At 39.2% G+C, this 18,366-nt stretch overlaps 1 protein-coding gene across 1 annotated transcript; it reads left to right on the top strand.

The window, feature by feature from the left end:
* The first annotated feature begins 1,225 nt into the window (after window positions 1-1,225).
* EFCAB3 (EF-hand calcium binding domain 3) lies at window positions 1,226-16,837 on the top strand. The gene is made up of 9 exons (XM_036451107.2): window positions 1,226-1,313; window positions 2,870-2,946; window positions 5,003-5,146; window positions 6,220-6,291; window positions 7,602-7,722; window positions 9,573-9,766; window positions 10,184-10,368; window positions 12,617-12,739; window positions 15,862-16,837. Exons 1-9 carry the CDS (start codon window positions 1,240-1,242, stop codon window positions 16,186-16,188), a joined length of 1,317 nt encoding a protein of 438 aa, XP_036307000.2. The 5' UTR covers window positions 1,226-1,239; the 3' UTR covers window positions 16,189-16,837.
* The last annotated feature ends 1,529 nt before the right edge of the window (window positions 16,838-18,366 follow it).

Genomic DNA, 18,366 nt, shown 5'->3' with positions numbered 1-18,366 from the left:
GACTTCACAGCACCTTTCAAGTGCCTAAATTGTGATCCTCTCTGGAGTGCCAGTTCTGTGGTAGGTTTCCAAATTTTCAGCACGTGTCCTTGAGTTGTTTAGAAACAACTGTTTTCTAGATTCTGAGATGAAGACCTGGGAAATTGATTGAACTCTAACCAGGGACTACTTCTTCATGGTTTAATAGTATATAAGCGTCTAATGTTCCTAAGTCAGCAACCCAGATTTTCTTCTCAATGAACCACCTAATACACTCTACATTTTGAAAAGATCATTGAAGAGATAAAACCAACAATAAAAGTAGGAAGCCCTACCATCCCAGCTTCTGATTCATAGGCCCTAACTCTAACTATCCAGAGTGGAAAAGAGGGACTATGGAGGCCACAGTGGTTGAGTCCACTCAGGAGGATGTAAGGTAGCAAAACAACATTGTGTCCCACGCCTGTTCCTACTTTTAAGAAAGACTTATGGTTTCATAATAAATCACATGGGTTTCAGAGCGATCTCCAAGAAGGAAACCCAGGAGAAATCTACTTACTACTAAACAGGTCTCCAAAATATAAACAGGTAAGTATTTTGGAAGGGCTATAACATTTTTTTTCTTTACTATTTTTCCTTTTTTTAATGAAGATATTGCATGTGTACATATCTTCCCATTGCCCTCCCTACCCCACTCCCATACATGCCCTCAACCCCCCAGTGTCTTGCGTCCATTGGTTATGCTTATATGCATGTATACAAGTCCTTTGGTTGATCTTTTATCTCCCCCACCTCTTTCTAACCTTCCTGCTATAATTTAACAGTCTGTTTGATGCTTTACTGCCTCTGTATCTTTTTGTTTATCAGTTTATAATGTTCTTTATTATCCACAAAGGAGTGAGATCATGTGGGGGTTTTTTCCTCTTTCATTGACTGGCATATTTCACTTAGCATAATCCTCTCTAGGGCTATAATATTTTATTCTCTGTCAATTATAACATGAAATGTCCCACTGATTACAAAAATAAATTTCGTCCTTAAATAATTTTTTCTACATATTCCAAGGGGACCTTCCACATAGCTTTCCAACTTTGCGCAAACCTCTAAGTTTAATTTATACATCTTACCATTCCTTAAGGCCCTGGACTTCAAATTTCAGGTCTGGAGCTGAGAACATTGCAAAAGAAAGTTGTACTATAGAGAAATTAATCTGTGAGCCTTAATAGTACCTTCTGAATTCCAGACAGAGTTACTGGCCACATGGCAGTTTCTGACATTAAGCCAAAATTTAAGCTGGATCCTCTAACAAAAGTACCCAGTTCCCCTGGCAAGAGGTAAGTAATGAACATATTAAGGTGATAAATACAATAAGAAGTTATTAAGGTAATGAATATATTAAATACCCATAAAGGCTGTGATGACACAAGATGGAATGCTCTTCAAATATCTATTCCGTGAGCCCTAGTCAGTTTGGCTGAGTGGATAGAGAATTGGCCTGCAGACGGAAGTGTTCCGGGTTCAATTCTGATCAAGGCGCATACCTTGGTTGCAGGCTTGATATCCTGCAGGAGGCAACCAATGGATGTGTGTCTCTCACATCAATGTTTCTCTCTGTGTGTCTCCCTCCCTCTCACTTTCTCTAGGAATCAATGGAAAAAACATCTTCAGGTAAGGATTAACAACAACAACAAATCTATTCTGGGATAAATTGAGTTATGAAACAAATGTGAACTGAAGATAAAAATTTTTATGAAAAGTATACATATCCAGTCAAAACTGGTTTGGCTCAGTGGATAGAGCATCACCCTGCAAATTGAAGGGTCCCAGGTTCAATTCCAGTCAAGGGCATGTACCTTGGTTGCAGGCACATCCCCAGTGGGGCGTGTGCAGGAGGCAGCTGATCGATGATTCTCTCTCATCGATGTTTCTAACTCTCTATCCCTCTCCCTTCCTCTCAATTTACAAATATATTGTAAAAAATCAATACAATATATTTTTTTTAAAAGAAAAGTATGCATATCTGTTTTGATGGGAGAGACAAAGAGTCCTCCTTCCTGTTCCTCCCAAATGAGAGGCTATTTTGGTGTGAAGGGACAGAATACCTAGAGGGCTTAAGAAGTTGTCAGTTATACATTAAGATGTTTTGAGTGCCAGTTTTAAAAAAGAATACATTTAGGGGATCATAAAGAAGACCTAAGCAAGTAAGAGTGTAAAGAAAAGGTCTGTAGCTCAAATATGGCCAATAAAATAAAATCTAGTTTATGGTGGCAGTGTGGGGGCCCAGGGGCAGCAGGCCTGTGGGAAGAACAATGCTATGGGCTGTCTAGAGCAAGTGGCTGGGCAGGACAACATAAAAGAAAAAAGAAAAAAAAGAAAATGAAATCTGGTAAGTTAGCAATGACCCAAGCTTGTACTAAAATTAGGAAGTAAGGTTTGCATGTGAGATTAACAATAGCTTTTTTCTTAGTCTGATGGATAAAAAATTCCAATAAACAGTAGCCACCAACAGCTGAAAGTGATCTATTCCTTATCAAATCATAAGAAAAGCCTCTCTCCTCTCTCACAATTAGCCATTTTCTTTGCCACTTTGAGAGTATTTCTCCTATTATCCTTTTTCCCCATTTATTTTCAGAGAGTGGAAGGGAGGGGGAAAGAGAGAGAGAAACATCGATGTGAGAAACACATCGATTGGTTGCTTCCTGCACCCACCCTGATCAGGACTGGGTATTGAGCCTTCAAGCAAGGTATATGCCCTTGACTGGAATCAAACCTGGTATGACTCTAGATATATTGTGATGTTTGGAATCATTCCAGTCAGCAAAAACTAATGAATGAAACAAATATTTTCTGGTTTCAAATATGTATTCAATCTTTTCATATCTTTTCTCAGGGATAAAGATTTACCAGGATCTCTCCCATGCCAATTAGGGTACAAAGAAAGGAAGTTGAGTGCTTCACAAATTCAAGGTAAAGAGAATCATTCCTCCAAATGAAGACATAAACAAAAGCCTCATAATATATCTGACCTATTTTTTTTTTTGTCTGAGAGATTAGTGATTTCAAGGGTTGTCTACTGTACTCTGTTATTTGAGAGAGACAAAATTTAATTCAATATCTAATTTGTGGGAAAGAAGGGGGATTACTTTCAAGTAAACATCTTCGGCCCCAGCCAGGTGGCTCAATTGGTTGCAACATCAACCTATGAACCAGGAGGTCACGGTTCGATTCCCAGTCAGAGCACATGCCTGGGTTGTGGGCTAGATCCCCAGTAAGGGAGCGTGCAGGAGGCAGCCGATTAATAATTCTCTCTCATCATTGATGCTTCTATCTCTTTCTCTCACTCCCTTCTTCTCTGAAGTCAATAAAAAAAATTTCAAATTGAAACCAATATGATGTAAAAGTTAAAATAAAATTTAAAACATAATCATGCCTACATGCACATTACCTCTCTGACCTCTCCTACTTGTCTTCTCCTCTTACTTACTCTGCTCCAGCTACCTCACATCCATGCTGCTCCTGGAACATGCCAGGCCCATCCACCTTAGGGCCTTTGCTCTAGCTCCTTCTTCTCTCAGATATCCACTCCCTCTCACGTATTTAATACAAGCAACCTATCCCTCAATCCCTGGTACTCCCAGTCCCCTGACCTTGCATTACTTTTCCATTTTTCTATAGCACTTACCATCTTCTAACATATCTAATTTACATATTTATGAAAGAGCAGAGATCTTTTTATGTTGAGTGCACAAAAGTTTCCTCAGCACCTAGAGCAGCACCTGGTACATAGAAGGAATACAATAAATAATTGTTGATGAAGCTGCACTAATGCCTGAATGCCTACTAACATGCTCAAAATACAAGGAAAAATAGAAACAAGTCAGAGATGATTCCAGTCCTAGAGAGGCCTTCCTCTCATCAAGGAAGAAAGATGTAAACTTTAGACACAATTATAAGGCAGGTATCATTATCTCTATAGAATTAATCACTCTTGTACATGAAGATTTGACACTTGAATGTGATATGAAATGTTTTATTTTGGTGCCATTTGGGATATATTTTGTTCTGGGCTTATTTCTTCATTTGCTAATTTTAGAAACTACATTCTAATTTTGGCTCCAGTTAACTCATGCATTGAATATTTCTTTGGAAAAACTTTGTGTCTAGCCGAGACCGGTTTGGTTCAGTAGATAGAGTGTTGGCTTGGGGACTGAGAGGTCCCGGGTTCCATTCCGGTCAAGGGCATGTACCTTGGTTGCGGGCATATCCCCGGTGGGGGGTGTGCAAGAGGCAGCTGATGTTTCTAACTCTCTATCTCTCACCCTTCCTCTCTGTACAAAATCAATAAAATATATTAAAAAAAAAAAAAAAAACAACAACTTTGTGTCTGTACAACACATACAGACCTCAGCTTTCTCTAGGTTTGAAGTCAGGTGGGCTGCCTGGTTCCTCTTCTCCAGGCCTGAACACTGAAATGAAGGTGTTGGCCAGCCTGGCCTCTTCTCTGGAGGCTCTGGAGGAGAATCCGCTTCTGAGCTTATTCAGTTTTTTGGCGGAATTCAGTTCGTACAGTTGTAGGGCCGAAGTCCCCATTTCTGTGCTGGCTGTCCATCAACAGCCTTTCTCAGCCCCTTAAATCTGTCTGCATTCCACATCACATTGCCCTCCACACCTTCAAACCAGCAACAGTGGGTCAAGCCCTTACTCTGATAATCCAAGATCCTCTATTTTAATTACATCTGCAAAATCCCTTTTGTCATGTAATGTAATATGTTCACAGACTCCAATAATTAGGGTGTGGACATCTTTCAAAGGTCATTCCGCCTACATGTTTGGTTTTCCACCAACTAGTTGATGCCAGTTCAAATTTCATGCAAGGATACTTTCCTTCTTAAGGAATGTCTCATTAAGTACTCATATTTCTTTCAATATATTTTCAGAACAGGAACTCTATTGTCTGTCCTAGTTCCATTAGAATATGTATGTGTTCTTGAATAACTGTCCTAACTTCATTCCACTTCTCCAGCCTTTCAAGATGCCTACAACTTCTTTACCAAGGACAAAACTGGCAGTATTGATTTACATGGAATGATGTGCACTTTAGCTAAAGTGGGAATGCATCTAACCAAGCATGATGTCTATAATGAATTAAAATATGCTGATATTGATCGTGAGTACTTTAACTTACCATTATTTTTTCTCATAAAAGCTTTCCTTAGGTATATATTTTCCTCTCAGGGACTTTATGAACATGAGAAATGAACTTCACTTATTTGCTAAAAGTATATATGTATGTGTTTCTCTTTAAGGAGATCAGTGAGGTATGTGTACAAGTGATGAAATCAATGTAATGCTCCTTTGAAAAATCCTGTGTGGAAAATAAAAGTGGTTGCCATGTTTCAATATTGAATTCAGATTGCCTGTGATGGTGTACATTTTGGAGGGTGCCTTACAATAACAGATGCAGAGGCATTGACAATTTCAAAATGCCATGTTGCCAAGGAAATCCAAGCCCTTTGTTTCTATATGAATCAATTCCGACGAATCTTCTTTCCATCATTACAACCCACCTATACTGAATTTCAAGTGCCACGGCATGTTTGTTGATATTTTTATAGCATACAGATAATATTTTCTTTGCATATATACTGACCTACTAATTAGTAGCCCAAACTAATATATTTTGTGGGAAATATATTCAGAGAATTATTTTCTTGCACCTCTCCCCACCCAGTTGCCAGTGACCTATTCAGTTTGTATCAGTTCCCCACATGGGTCGATGTCACCAGTTTGTTAAAGCTTCACTTGTTTCCACTAACTGCCCAATCTTCCTGTTCTTTCACTGAAACACACACACGACTCTAATAGCATCTAATTTTAGAGGAAACAATGTGCAACTTGGGGATGTTATAACAATAGAAATATTAGAGTTATAGAGTGGAAAGCAGGGGTGGGTTCCTTGCAAAATGGCAAGTCTCTAGGAAAGGAGTGAATGGATAGGACTGAAGCGGTTAGGAGCCTCAGGTTTGATGTTTACACCTCACCATTGCTTCTGTGCGCTGTGTGTGACTGGTGTAATGCTGAGACCACTTCAAGAAGACCTGAGCTCATCTCCAACCCTAAAATGCTCTGTTTTTAACTATTAGATGGCCTGTGATGTTTTAATTTTTTATATTTAGAATATAATTTGATAATTAAAATACATCTTATACCCTTGATCTGAGGATTAGATTTCTGTTGCAGGAGATGGGAAAGTGAATTTCTCAGACTTTATAAAGGTGCTAACAGATAAGGACCGCTTCCTTAGAGCTGTGGGTAAGTAGAGATACTACTGAATATATAGCAGTTGGTGTAGTTGCAATTCACTGCATAGTAAATATTATTCATTTCAGCCCCCAGTCAGGAGACAAACCGAGAATGTGTACTCGGGAGTGTGACTTACTTTTGTACCGCTTCTCCAAAACTGTATTTGCTGAGCAAATGAATACAGTTTTAGATTTAGCTTAAGTGTATTCAGCCCTTCTGCAAGAGATACTATTTTTTAAAAATATATTTTATTGGTTTTTTACAGAGAGGATAGAGAGTTAGAAACATCGATGAGAGAGAATCATCGATCAGCTGCCTCTTGCACACCCCCTACTGGGGATGTGCCCGCAACCCAGGTACATGCCCTTGATTGGAATCGAACCCGGGACCTTTCAGTCCGCAGGCTGACGCTCTATCCACTGAGCTAAACCAATCAGGGCTTTTTTTTTTTTTTTTTTTTTTTTTTTTTTTTATCTCTAATGAGAGCACTCGGGCAATGGTATAGAAAAATTTGTTTACCTTTTATAGTATTTTAATTCTTTACTGAGTACATGTGCTACTTTGGGAGGCACTCCATTTACAAAAGAAAAAAAATTAGAGAAAAGAAAAATGCTCTGCCTCATGCAAAGGTGGGTGTACATAATTTACTGTTCCCCAAAAATATCCTCCTCCCCCTGAGGAAGCCTCTGCCCTCGGTGCAAGGGCTGTGGAGAGTCTGCTTGAGTTAGAGAGCATGTTCTCACGTAATGTTATAAATAATGAGAGGGTAAATATTTTTGTTAGTCCTCTAATGGTTTGTTCATGAGTTTAACAGGTGCCTTGGAAAATCTAATCCTATTCATGACATTTTTTCTAGGATAAATACATTCCAAATTCCAGATATTGTATATTGTTTTGATAATATATCCATTCATAGGCTATGCACTGTCCTTGGGGCAAAGAGAACTTATTGCTTCAAGTTCCAGTACAGTAACAAGGATTTGCCTGCAAGCCAGAGATATATTTACCAACAACTCCTTTAACTAGAATGGGACAATTGTCCTTAACATTTAATTCATGTTTATATTAAATGTATTACTATATTTACTTAGAGGCCATTGAATTGAAAGTCTTTTTTCAATTCCATGATAATTTTGTCTGTTCAGTAATAAAAACGACCTTTCTATAATATAACTGATGTTGAAAGTTTTTCTAAAATTCTCACCTCTTTGATTTGGTATTAATTTTGTAATTATAATAAAAAGACTGTCATTTTAGTACTTTTTTTGATAGGTGATTTTTTTCAGAAAGCATTCTTAATATTTTTTTTTCTTTAATAGTTCCAGAAAAAGACAAGTGTTTAGATTTTGCTGGCAACCCAGGGATCCTGTTGTTTGAAATTCTATCAAAGCTTGTAGAGTTGTCAGCCTTACCCAGAAAGACTATAATGGAATTAGTAAGGTAAGTGACAAAGCGGCAAACAGGATCTCCTCAGAAGCACCTATGAGGGTGTTAACAAGGCAGTCTTCTCTCACTAACATTCTACTTCACAGGGTCTGCTGCAGAACAAAGATGTGTGGGCAGATGGTCACATGCCACAACATGAGACTTCATGACTTTATCCCCACAGTTCTGACTTCAGACCATCTTGGGTCCACACTAAGTACCTAAGGCAGCTAAGAAAGCTCAGCCTTTCCTACCCTAAGCTAGGGAATCCCAGGAAAGTCAGACTTTTCCAAGGATGATCTGGGGTGGGCTTGGAAGTCTAGTTTGAATACAAAACACTCCCATTCATGCTAGAACTTCTAAGGGCTTTCAAGAGGTCCTTTGAGTCTGAGAGAAGGCACAGCAAGTTCAGACTTCCCAAAGTAGCCTTTGGAGTGGAGCAAAGCCAGATGAGGAAGCATTCTCATACCCAAATGAGTCTTTTTCCTGGGAGGGAGAAGAGGGGGAGAGGGAGAGAGAGAAGGGGGAAGAGAGAAAAAGAGAGACAGAGAGAGAGGGGGGGGGAATATTGACTTGTTGTTTCACCTATTTGTGCATTTACTGGTTGCTTCTTGTATGTACCCTGACGAGATCCAACCCACAACCTTGGCATATCAGGATGACACTCTACCCAACTGAGTTACCCAGCCAGGTAACCTGGTTGGTCTTGGGAAAGAGGAAGGAAGCCAGAGCCCAGGAACTACATGTATAAAATAGTCAAATGGGTCCTAGTCAGTTTCCCTCAGTGGACAGAACATCAGCTTGCAGAGTGAATGGTTCCAGTTCAGTTCTAGTCAAGGGCACATACCTGGGTTGTGGGCTCAGGGGTCCCCACTGGGGGCCATGTAGGAGGCAGCCAATCAGTGATTCTCTCTCATCATTGATGTTTCTATCTCCTCCCTTCCTCTCTGAAATCAATAATAAATATATTTTTAAAAATCTATATATATAAAAAGCCAGCAACCAGATCGCTTAACAACTGAAATGACTGATCGCTATTGCAGCCAATGAACCAGCCTGATCTGGGGGTCGGCTGGCCAACCTCCTGTGGCCCCTCCCACCAGCTGCTCCGCCCCTGATGAGCCCTCATCAACTCATTGGCCTGAAGCCCCTCCCCCCAGCTGGCCCCGCCCCTGACCACCTCCCCACACCAATTGGGGTAGGACCCGCTGGCCAATCACCCACAGCCTCTACCTGCACCCAGCCCGGCCATGATTGGCCCAATCAGGGTGGGCCAACCAGCCAATCTCCAGCCATCTCCTCCTCCCAACAGGCCCACCAGACCCCACATGCACAAATTTGTGCATTGGGCCTCTAGTAAATAAATAAAATATTCAGATGCCCTGTGGCAAATATCAGTAGATATTCTATACGTGTCACAGAAGCAGGCATTCAGTAAGTAATAGTGAATGACTATACAAATTAAATTTTTAAATATATTTTTTTATTGATTTTGTACGGAGAGGAAGGGAGAGAGATAGAAAGCTAGAAACATCGATGAGAGAGAGTCATCGATCAGCTGCCTCTTGCACACCCCCTACTGGGGATATGCCGGCAACCAAGGTACATGCCCTTGACCGGAATCTAACCCGGGTCCCTTCAGTCCCCAAGCCGACGCTCTATCCATTGAGCCAAAACGGTCTTGGCCAAATTAAATTTTTAAAAATTTATTTAGCATATATGACCTGTAATTTGACTCGCCCCCTTCCCCACCCCCCATTTGTCTAGCAGGCACTTTTTCAGTAGAACTATAGCATTTATTTATTTATTTATTTATTTCTGGATTACCTTATTTATTTATTTATTTATTCATTTATTTATATTAGCTATTTCCAAAGAAAATTCCAAGAAGCTACCTTAGGAATATTGTGGAATTCCTCCCCTATGGGTTATGGAAAAAGGAGATTTAAGGCAGACATGTGCACACCTCTGACCTCAAGCACGGCTGCCTTTGCTGATGCTGCCCGGATTACATTAATGAAAGAAAAGGATTTATTCAAATATCTTGAGGAGCTCAGGAGTAAGAGCCGTTTATTTCCCCCCTCTATTGTAAAGGATTTTTTAAATTAAATTATTATCTGTGTACATATCTTAGTAAAGTATTTATTTGTATAGTAATGGTCAAAAATAAATATGAGAGGCTAAGTGCTGTAAGAGCAAGACCACAGCCTATCTTGAGTGACTGGTCTCTGTCTACCCAGATATCATTTGAAAGCAAATGTATATATTACCTGAGTCCTCAGATACCTGGATGAAGCTGAGAGTCTGTGGAGGGGCAGGGTTGGGGGGCACAGGAGAGTAAAGAAAGTGGGTCATGGCACAGAGAAGTGTAGACAAAGCAAAATAGATGCCATATGTATGTCTTTCAAGTGAATTTCTTTGTATATTATTTGTGATAGCATTTTTGTGTGTGTGATAACATTTTTTATCTTTTTAGGATGCAATCCTCCTTCAGATAACCCATATTCAAAAATACCCATCTTTCCATTGTTTCCTAATGTGGATGGGCTGGTAATGGGAAAGCCATTCAAAGACATGCATAAATTAGAAATGCTTAGGAGAAAGGAGCCTCTGAGTTTCTTTGATGACTACTTTTTCCATAAAAGGGATTGGAAAACACAGGTGAGATTTAGATTTTGTCACATCAGTTAATTTAAATACTTGGGTTGTTTTTCTTAATTGACTTCAGAGAGGACGGGAGAGGAAGAGAGAGAGAGAGAAATATCAATGATAAGAGAGAATTATTGATTGGCTGCCTCCTGCATGCCCTACATTGGGGATACAGCTCAATCCAGGCATGTGCCCTGATTAAAATCAAACCATGAACCCCTAGTTCATAGGTCGATGCTCAACCACTGAGCCGGGCTAACTACTTGCATTTTTAAGTTCTAACTTAACAGAACTAGTTTTTTAATGACATATTTTTAGTCATTTTATTTCAAACCAGATTCCATAGACATAGTCCTAAATTTAAGCTCAGGTAGAGATATTTAATTTCAACAAATAGTTAAACTTATTGAAAAATACAATTCTAGGCTTGGGGTTGAGGGGTGGGGAATATAAAAAGAAGAATAAAAAGATCCTCAGGTCCTACCTCCAACTGTTCTTCCATCAACTCGGGGACCATAGCTGCACTTTGGTCTCCCTCAACTGGCTCTAGATCGTGGTTGGGTCAGACACAACCCAAAGGAACAATGTTGTGATGGAGGGGCCGTCCTGCCCTTGGACTGGAACTCATTTATACTCCCAACTGAACCTCTGGACCTGCTTCAGGTTATGTTGCCTTTAATCTATTTGCCTTCTTCTCAAGGTACACTTTATCATCATGAGTTGTAAGGTCTCAGGCAAGTATTCCCTAGTTTCTGGATATTCTTTCAAGAGTCGCTGGCTTTACCCTGGTTTGTCACAGGCCTTCCAGACTTAGAAACAAGATCAAGCTTTGACTAGAGACTAGCCCACCCTGTGGAGCATTTCTGGGTTTCAGAGATCCATGTGTGGTTCACATCATTATGAAATCCCTAAAAGGTCCCTGTAGGCATAGGTTTAAGAGTCACAAGAGCAGGAGGAGGGAGAAAAATAGGGAATTTCTCATCAATAGGCATGAAGTGAAAATTATGCAATATGAATAAATTCTAGAGATCTGCTCTACAACACTGTGTATATAGTCAATGCTGTATCATACACTAAAAATAGTGTTGAGGATAGATCTCTTGTTTAAGAGTTCTTCCCAAAACAAAATAAAAATATATTTTTTTAATGAGTCCCATGATGATCACAAATGATGTAAAGTCATGACTTTGTCTTTAGCTCTCCAAATGAAGTCACACCCACAGGCAAATATCATTGACCATATGGTTTATCCGTATTTCTTAACGTTCCAACATGCAGCCAACATTGAAAACCATTGCTCAATGAAAAGGGAAACTGAGTAAATGAGTGGCAGGGACAGAACTACTTGTAAGGTCTAGTGTAAAATAAAAATGTAAGCCCTTTATCCAAAATTATTAAGACCATAAAGACAGCAACAGTGGAACATGAAACTGAATTCAGGGCCCTTCTAAGTTTGAGGTCCTATGTAATTGCATAGGTCACACCCATGAAGTTGTCCCTGAAAAGAGAATAATTGAGGGAACAAATAAAGATACAGGGAGAGATTTTGGCCTTGGAAATTAGGAAAAACTCACATATAAGAGGGAAGGAGGAAAAACCAGGTTCAAGGATGGAGAAATCCTAAGGTGGAAAGAAGAGTAGAAAGGGTTCATATTAGATAGCCTTGAAGAGACAATCTGAGGGAGTATGAAGGTCTAGTTTTCTATTGGTTGCTATGAAGATTGTTAACAGTGAATAAAGAAAAGCAATATCAAACAGTACTGCAGGTCTGGATGAAATTAGGCAATATACATGTTCACAAAAGCAATCAGCATATTCACAAGATTTCTACTGCATTGTGAAGCAGCCCAGCAACAGGGAACACGGATGGCTCTTTCCCATGAGAAGTCTGGGAGTAATAATACAGGTTGTACTCTATGGAGGGCATATTCATTTCAGTGCTGTGTGATGGCTTGAAAAGTTTGAGTAAGGATGGTTTTGGCTCTTCTCTATCCTCTATATCCATTCCATACATCAATCATCTTAAAGTCAATACTTCTCTTATGAGAAGGCTTTATCATTATGAAAGAGAATTTGCTAAATGCCCATCTACACTAGGGACAATACCAGGTACCACAAAACACCTGAGAAATGCTTTAGCAATAACCTTATAAATCATAACAAACCCTTTCATAATATAATATACTTCTGTTTATTATGTCTTTGTTATATAATTCATACTAAAATATATCACTAACCTTCTTTTAAAATGTGCATCAAGGCAGCAGATGTAAAGCCTATCGACTCTTCCTCCAGCTACCCAGCTGAGATCATCACCATTGACCAAATGCTCAAGAAAAAGCAGAAATGGAATGTGGCTGAGACAGCTACTCTTAGACCACATGTGAGTACTCACAGTTGAATGCCTTCCCAGAAAGAATTGACAAAAATATTTTCCACTTTAATACTACAACCATAAAACTAAGATGGTTTTTTCTCCTCTATGTCTTTAAAATAAGACATCATTTCTAAGTTTTACCTGTTCTAATGACTTTTTAAATATTTTTAAATTGATTTCAGAGAGAGGAAGGGAGAGGGATATAGAGAAACATCGATGAAAATCATTGATTGCCTCCTGCACACCCCTGTGTACTAGGGATTGAGCCAGCAGCCCAGGCATGTGTCCTGACCAGGAATCAAACCATAACTTCCTGGTTCAATGAGTCAAACCTCAACCACTGAGCCACACCAGCTGGGCAGGACGACATTTCTTGCTCTATAATCAAAATTTAACTGTTATAATTTATCCTGCTAATCTCCTATGAGCATCATTACCCAGCATACCCAGCATCATTTCTGTGACATTAATCTGTTTCATGGTGGAAATAGCTACTACTTAAGATACTAAACCAACAATCACAGTGAGGGGTACACTCAAGGAATCATTTTTAAAAAAATATATTTTATTGATTTTGTACAGAGAGGAAGGGAGAGAGAGTTAGAAACATCCATGAGAGTCATCCATCAGCTGCCTCTTGCACACCCCCTACTGGGGATATGCCGGCAACCAAGGTACAGCAACCAAGGTACATGCCCCCCACCGGAATCGAACCAAGCCAACGCTCTATCCATTGAGCCAAACCGGTTTTGGCACACTCAAGGAATCATGATGAGTTAAAGCATCTTTATTCCAACAGCTAAAAGAATAATAGTAATAATAGTTTAAGTGAGCTTCTAGGTGGCAGGCATTGTATTCTTCAGGTGCTCTAATTCACAGGCACTAATTCATTTACTTATCACAGTGACCATTTGAGGTAGGCACTGTTATCATTCCTTATCATTTCACAGATATCCGAGGAGAGGTTAAGGGATTTGCCCGAAGGCACACAGCTAGGCAATAGTAGAGCCAGAATTATAAGCACTGTCAGTTTGGCTCCAGAATTCACACTTCTAACCACAAATCAATGCTACCTGCCTATTTTTGTGACCTGACTGCTTAGTTCCTTTTGTAGTTCACAGAGTCAGACTGAGGTGTATTTATTTTATGCCGCCTCCCTTCTGTATTTGACACTAATGATAAAACTTTCCTTAATGCTTTCTACTTCTTTGGCCTTTACAATACTGGATCTTCAATTCTCCTTATAGCTCTGTGTCCTTTTTTCTCTTTTCTCTTTCCTGAATGTTCATCCCTAAGTCTTAATATTTTCTTTTTTTTTCTAGTATCATGCTGCTGCTCTTCTCATTATATATGCTAATCCACTCATTTGTTCAATAAATATTTATCAATTATTAACAAAGTTCTGGGATTAGGAGATACCACAGAGGGGGGGGGGGAAGTTCCTACCCTCACGGGGCTTAGAATAAGGGTGGAAGACAGGGAGAAGGAAACGAGCAGTAGTAATTATTGTGATAAATGGAACTTCAATGAAGGCTACTTGAGAGACCAAGGCCTCCAGGCTGGCACACCAGACATCCCAAGGGCTGAGATGCTTGGGAAGATCAATAACTTGGCATACCTGTAACCCAGTCCCAGCAGAATATTGGGGATATCTGCATTAATCAAAGGGAAAGCTGGGATGAGTATTGTTTGGAATATTGATCTACCCTACTTATTTCAACTGCCACCTATACACTAAGAATTTATAAGTTTGTCACTAGCTTGGACTTCTTTTCAGTACTTCTGTCTTACCTCGATGACTGCTGGATATTTTTACTTAACTGTCTCATAGCATATCCAACTTGACATGTCCAAAACCAAATTCATTATCTGCATAAATTGGCTATTCCTTGAGTGAATATCTCAGATGTTGATAGCTACCATCTTCCCAGTCACTGAAACTAGAAAGCCAGCAGTCATCCTTAAGTTACACATTTTCCTCATTCCTCGCATCTACCAATCCCCAAATCTGGCTACGCTCATTCCCCTGAAGATTTTTGAAATATGTCCTCTTTGCTCCATCCTATCACTGCTGCCTTAAGCCTCTATCAGGTCCAGCCTAGACAACAATATCCAACTTTGTATCCCTCCCTCTTAGCTGCTCCCCTCTGCCCACTCTCCACACAGGAGATCCAACTATATCACTGACCTGCTTAAGAATGAATGCTTCCCTCTCCCAGATGACAGGCTTTTCAACTATATGTCATGCTCCACACAACTGAGGAATTTATCTCACGTCCATCAGAAAGAGTGGCTCACTGCAGCGTGATTCTCACTGAGGACAGGGTTCTCCCCAGCCTAACAGAGACCAAGTCTAAGGGCCAACGACTGGTACAGCAGGCCTTGCCTGCCTTGCCTTCATCCCTCCCTCCCACTTTATGTTTTAGCAATAGCAAGGTGCGTTGCCCCCCTTCCCCACCAACACCAGGATATTTATTTATTGCCTTTGAGCCTTTGCTCATACTAGCCCCTCTCCCCGGAACACCTTCCCGTCACCACTCTCAATTTTACAAAATCCTTAAGGACCTACGCAGCTGAGCATCTTTTTCCTCCCTGACCTAGAGTGGACTGAAAGCCATTCTTGGCACTCCTCTTATATTCAGAGCCTACCACCATCCCACATGTCCTCCTTGTTTTAGTCTATTCTGTTATTTTTTAAGATATATTTTATTGATTTTGTACAGAGAGGAAGGGAGAGAGATAGAGAGTTAGAAACATCGATGAGAAAGAGTCATCGATCAGCTGCCTCTTGCACACCCCCTACTGGGGATATGCCCCCAACCAAGGTACATGCCCTTGACCGGACCCTTCAGTCCCCAAGCCAACGCTCTATCCATTGAGCCAAACTGGTTTTGGCTAGTCTACTGTGTTTTTAACATCCTTATAAAATTTCTTATAATCTCATTATTCCAAAGTAATTTATTTTCATTGTCCATCAACTCCTAATTCCTCAAGAGGCACCACCGATATATAAACTCGGTGACTTTCAAATAGACTGAGAACATAACTCTTGGGATATCTAGAATTGTGGTCTACAAATCAAAGATATTTTAAGATAACAACTGTAAACTTCTGCTTTCTCATTACAGGTGAAGAGAGCTCTAGATATCTATCACTTAGGAGTTGCTCTTGAGCACCGAAAAGATATGCTAAATTTCTGGCATGAGATCCGAGGGGATTTGGTTGCAGTAGACACTAAAAATGAGTCCTTTTATGAAACCTTTTCTACTTATACATGGTCCTGGAATGTTTGCCAAGAATTACTTTCCCCAAAGGACTTAAGGTTATATGATGCCTGCATGAATAGAAATTCCTCCCACAATTCTTCATTCTCTTCCTCTTCGGATACCACTGAATGTGACATAGAAACAGGAAGAAAAAGAAAACGGAAAGGTTCCAAAGGGTTTCGACAATGAAATTTCTACATTTTCTAAGCAGCTCACTTCAATCTACTTTTTCATAGATATCAAAATTATGGTTTCTTAATTTTGTCTAGTACATTCTTAGCAGCTGGAAATTTTGATATCTTTTAAATTCTAACCAGTAAAAAAGTTTAAGTCATAATATGGTTTCCCTTTTCTAATTCTTACTATAGTAAATAAATGCCATTCTGTTATCTCCCTAGCAACCAGCTGCGCTCTGCTGCCCCCATCTGGTTCTGGCTCAACACTGCCTGGGCAGGAGAAAAACTGAAAACAGGCACTTACCTGGACACAGAGCTGCCCTTGTGAGCACCTAAGGGCCCTCCCAGCAATAAGCATCTGAGTTTATGTGACTGTAAATGGCATTAGGTTTTTTTATTATTGGTCAGGGTGGCCAGAGGCAATGGATGACAATGACCTTTCCGTTTCAGGGAATAATATCACCATCTCCCAGGGAGTCTTGATTAAATGTGGGTGTTCCTAAGGCTCCTTTAGCCACATACCTTCAGGCCCTTTTAAAAATAGCCCTTTTCATCCATGTATTTCTTCTTGTTGCCCTTCAATACATTGAATAAAGCAGCACATAATAACTATATTACAAGTTGGGTTGTAATTATTTTATTGTGGAAAATATATAGAAAACTTACTACCGGTATTTCAGTTATGTTTAAGTGTATATCACCCATTACATTTTGTTCCATTATAGGAAAAGAAATAAAATAACAGAAAAAGGAAAGGACATGTTCCATACTGATGGTGCCAGTGGCTTATAATGTAAAATTATAACATTCCAGGAAAAAGCAATAAAGAGAGTAAAGGTAGCAAAACTGTTTAATAAAATAGCCTTGAAGTAATTTTGTGTTACCAAGAATATTCAAAACTATCTAAATATACTTGCCATTATTCATAATGTTATTTTGGGGAAAATAACTAACTTTATAGATAAGTGACGATGATTTCTAACAAAAAAAACAAGATTTATGATTCGACAAGAATTGTTTGTTTTTGAATGGCTGCGAGTGCAACAAGCAATCTAAGAGATTTAATTTGGATGTCAAAATATTGGACCAAGGGGATAATAAAATAATATTTTAAGTAGATCTGTCCTGGAAAATAAAAAAATGTACACTAATATATTCTTTTTTAAAAATATATATTTTACTGACTTTTTACAGAGAGGAGGAGAGAGGGACAGAAAGACAGAAACATTGATGAGAGAGACACATCGATCAGCTGCCTCCTGCACACTCCCTGTGCACATACTGGGTATGTGCCTGCAACCAAAGTACATGACCTTGACGGGAATCGAACCTGGGACCCTTTAGTTCGCAGGCTGACGCTCTTATCCACTGAGCCAAACCGGTTAGGGCACTAATATATTCTTTATATTAAATTGCCACATACTGTTGGTGACAGCATAAACTGGCATCTCTCTGATGGAATACAGTAGAGCAATGGGTACTCAGCCATTCACTCTCCAATTATTTATTGAGTTACATACTTTGTATCTGGACCCTGGATCTAGGATCTGGATATACAACAGTAAACAAACAGATAAAATGCTCTGACCTCACTGAGCTTAGTAATGCAGCTAATTATAACCATTGACTCAGTACTTCCACTTCTAGAAGTTATTCCTAAAGAAATAACTATAAATGTACAAAATGATTTCATTATAAGGATGTTTTTTCATGTTGAATTTTTAGGTAAGAAACTTGAAGAAGCCTAAATGTCCAGTAAATTATGCTGCAACTATATAAAACAGTACCAGAATAATTAAAATGTTGTAAAAGAATATGTCAAACAAAATGATAATATGCACACACTATTAAGTTTAAAAGTAGGCTACAATTGCTAAAGAGGCATGAGAGAACTTTATGGGTTAGTTCTAAGACTTAATTATGATGGTGGTTGCACAAATACAGATTTTTACAAAAGTCATTGAACTGTACGTGTAAAATGGATTAATTTAATTGTATGTAACCTACATCTCTATGAAGCTGTAAAAACAATACAAAACGGGGCCATGGAACAGTTCTGAAAGTAACTTTAAAGTTATTTCTACAAATAAATAAGAAAAAAAGACAGGGAGGATATAAACCAAAATATTTAATAGTAGGTTAAATTAAGGATGGGATGGGATATTTTCTTTTTTTCTTTTGTCTTACCTAT

This window comes from Pipistrellus kuhlii, unplaced genomic scaffold, assembly GCF_014108245.1.
Source record: "Pipistrellus kuhlii isolate mPipKuh1 unplaced genomic scaffold, mPipKuh1.p scaffold_m20_p_22, whole genome shotgun sequence".
In the NCBI taxonomy this organism is placed as follows: Eukaryota; Metazoa; Chordata; class Mammalia; order Chiroptera; family Vespertilionidae; genus Pipistrellus; species Pipistrellus kuhlii.
This window is presented reverse-complemented; position numbering and strand designations above follow the sequence as displayed.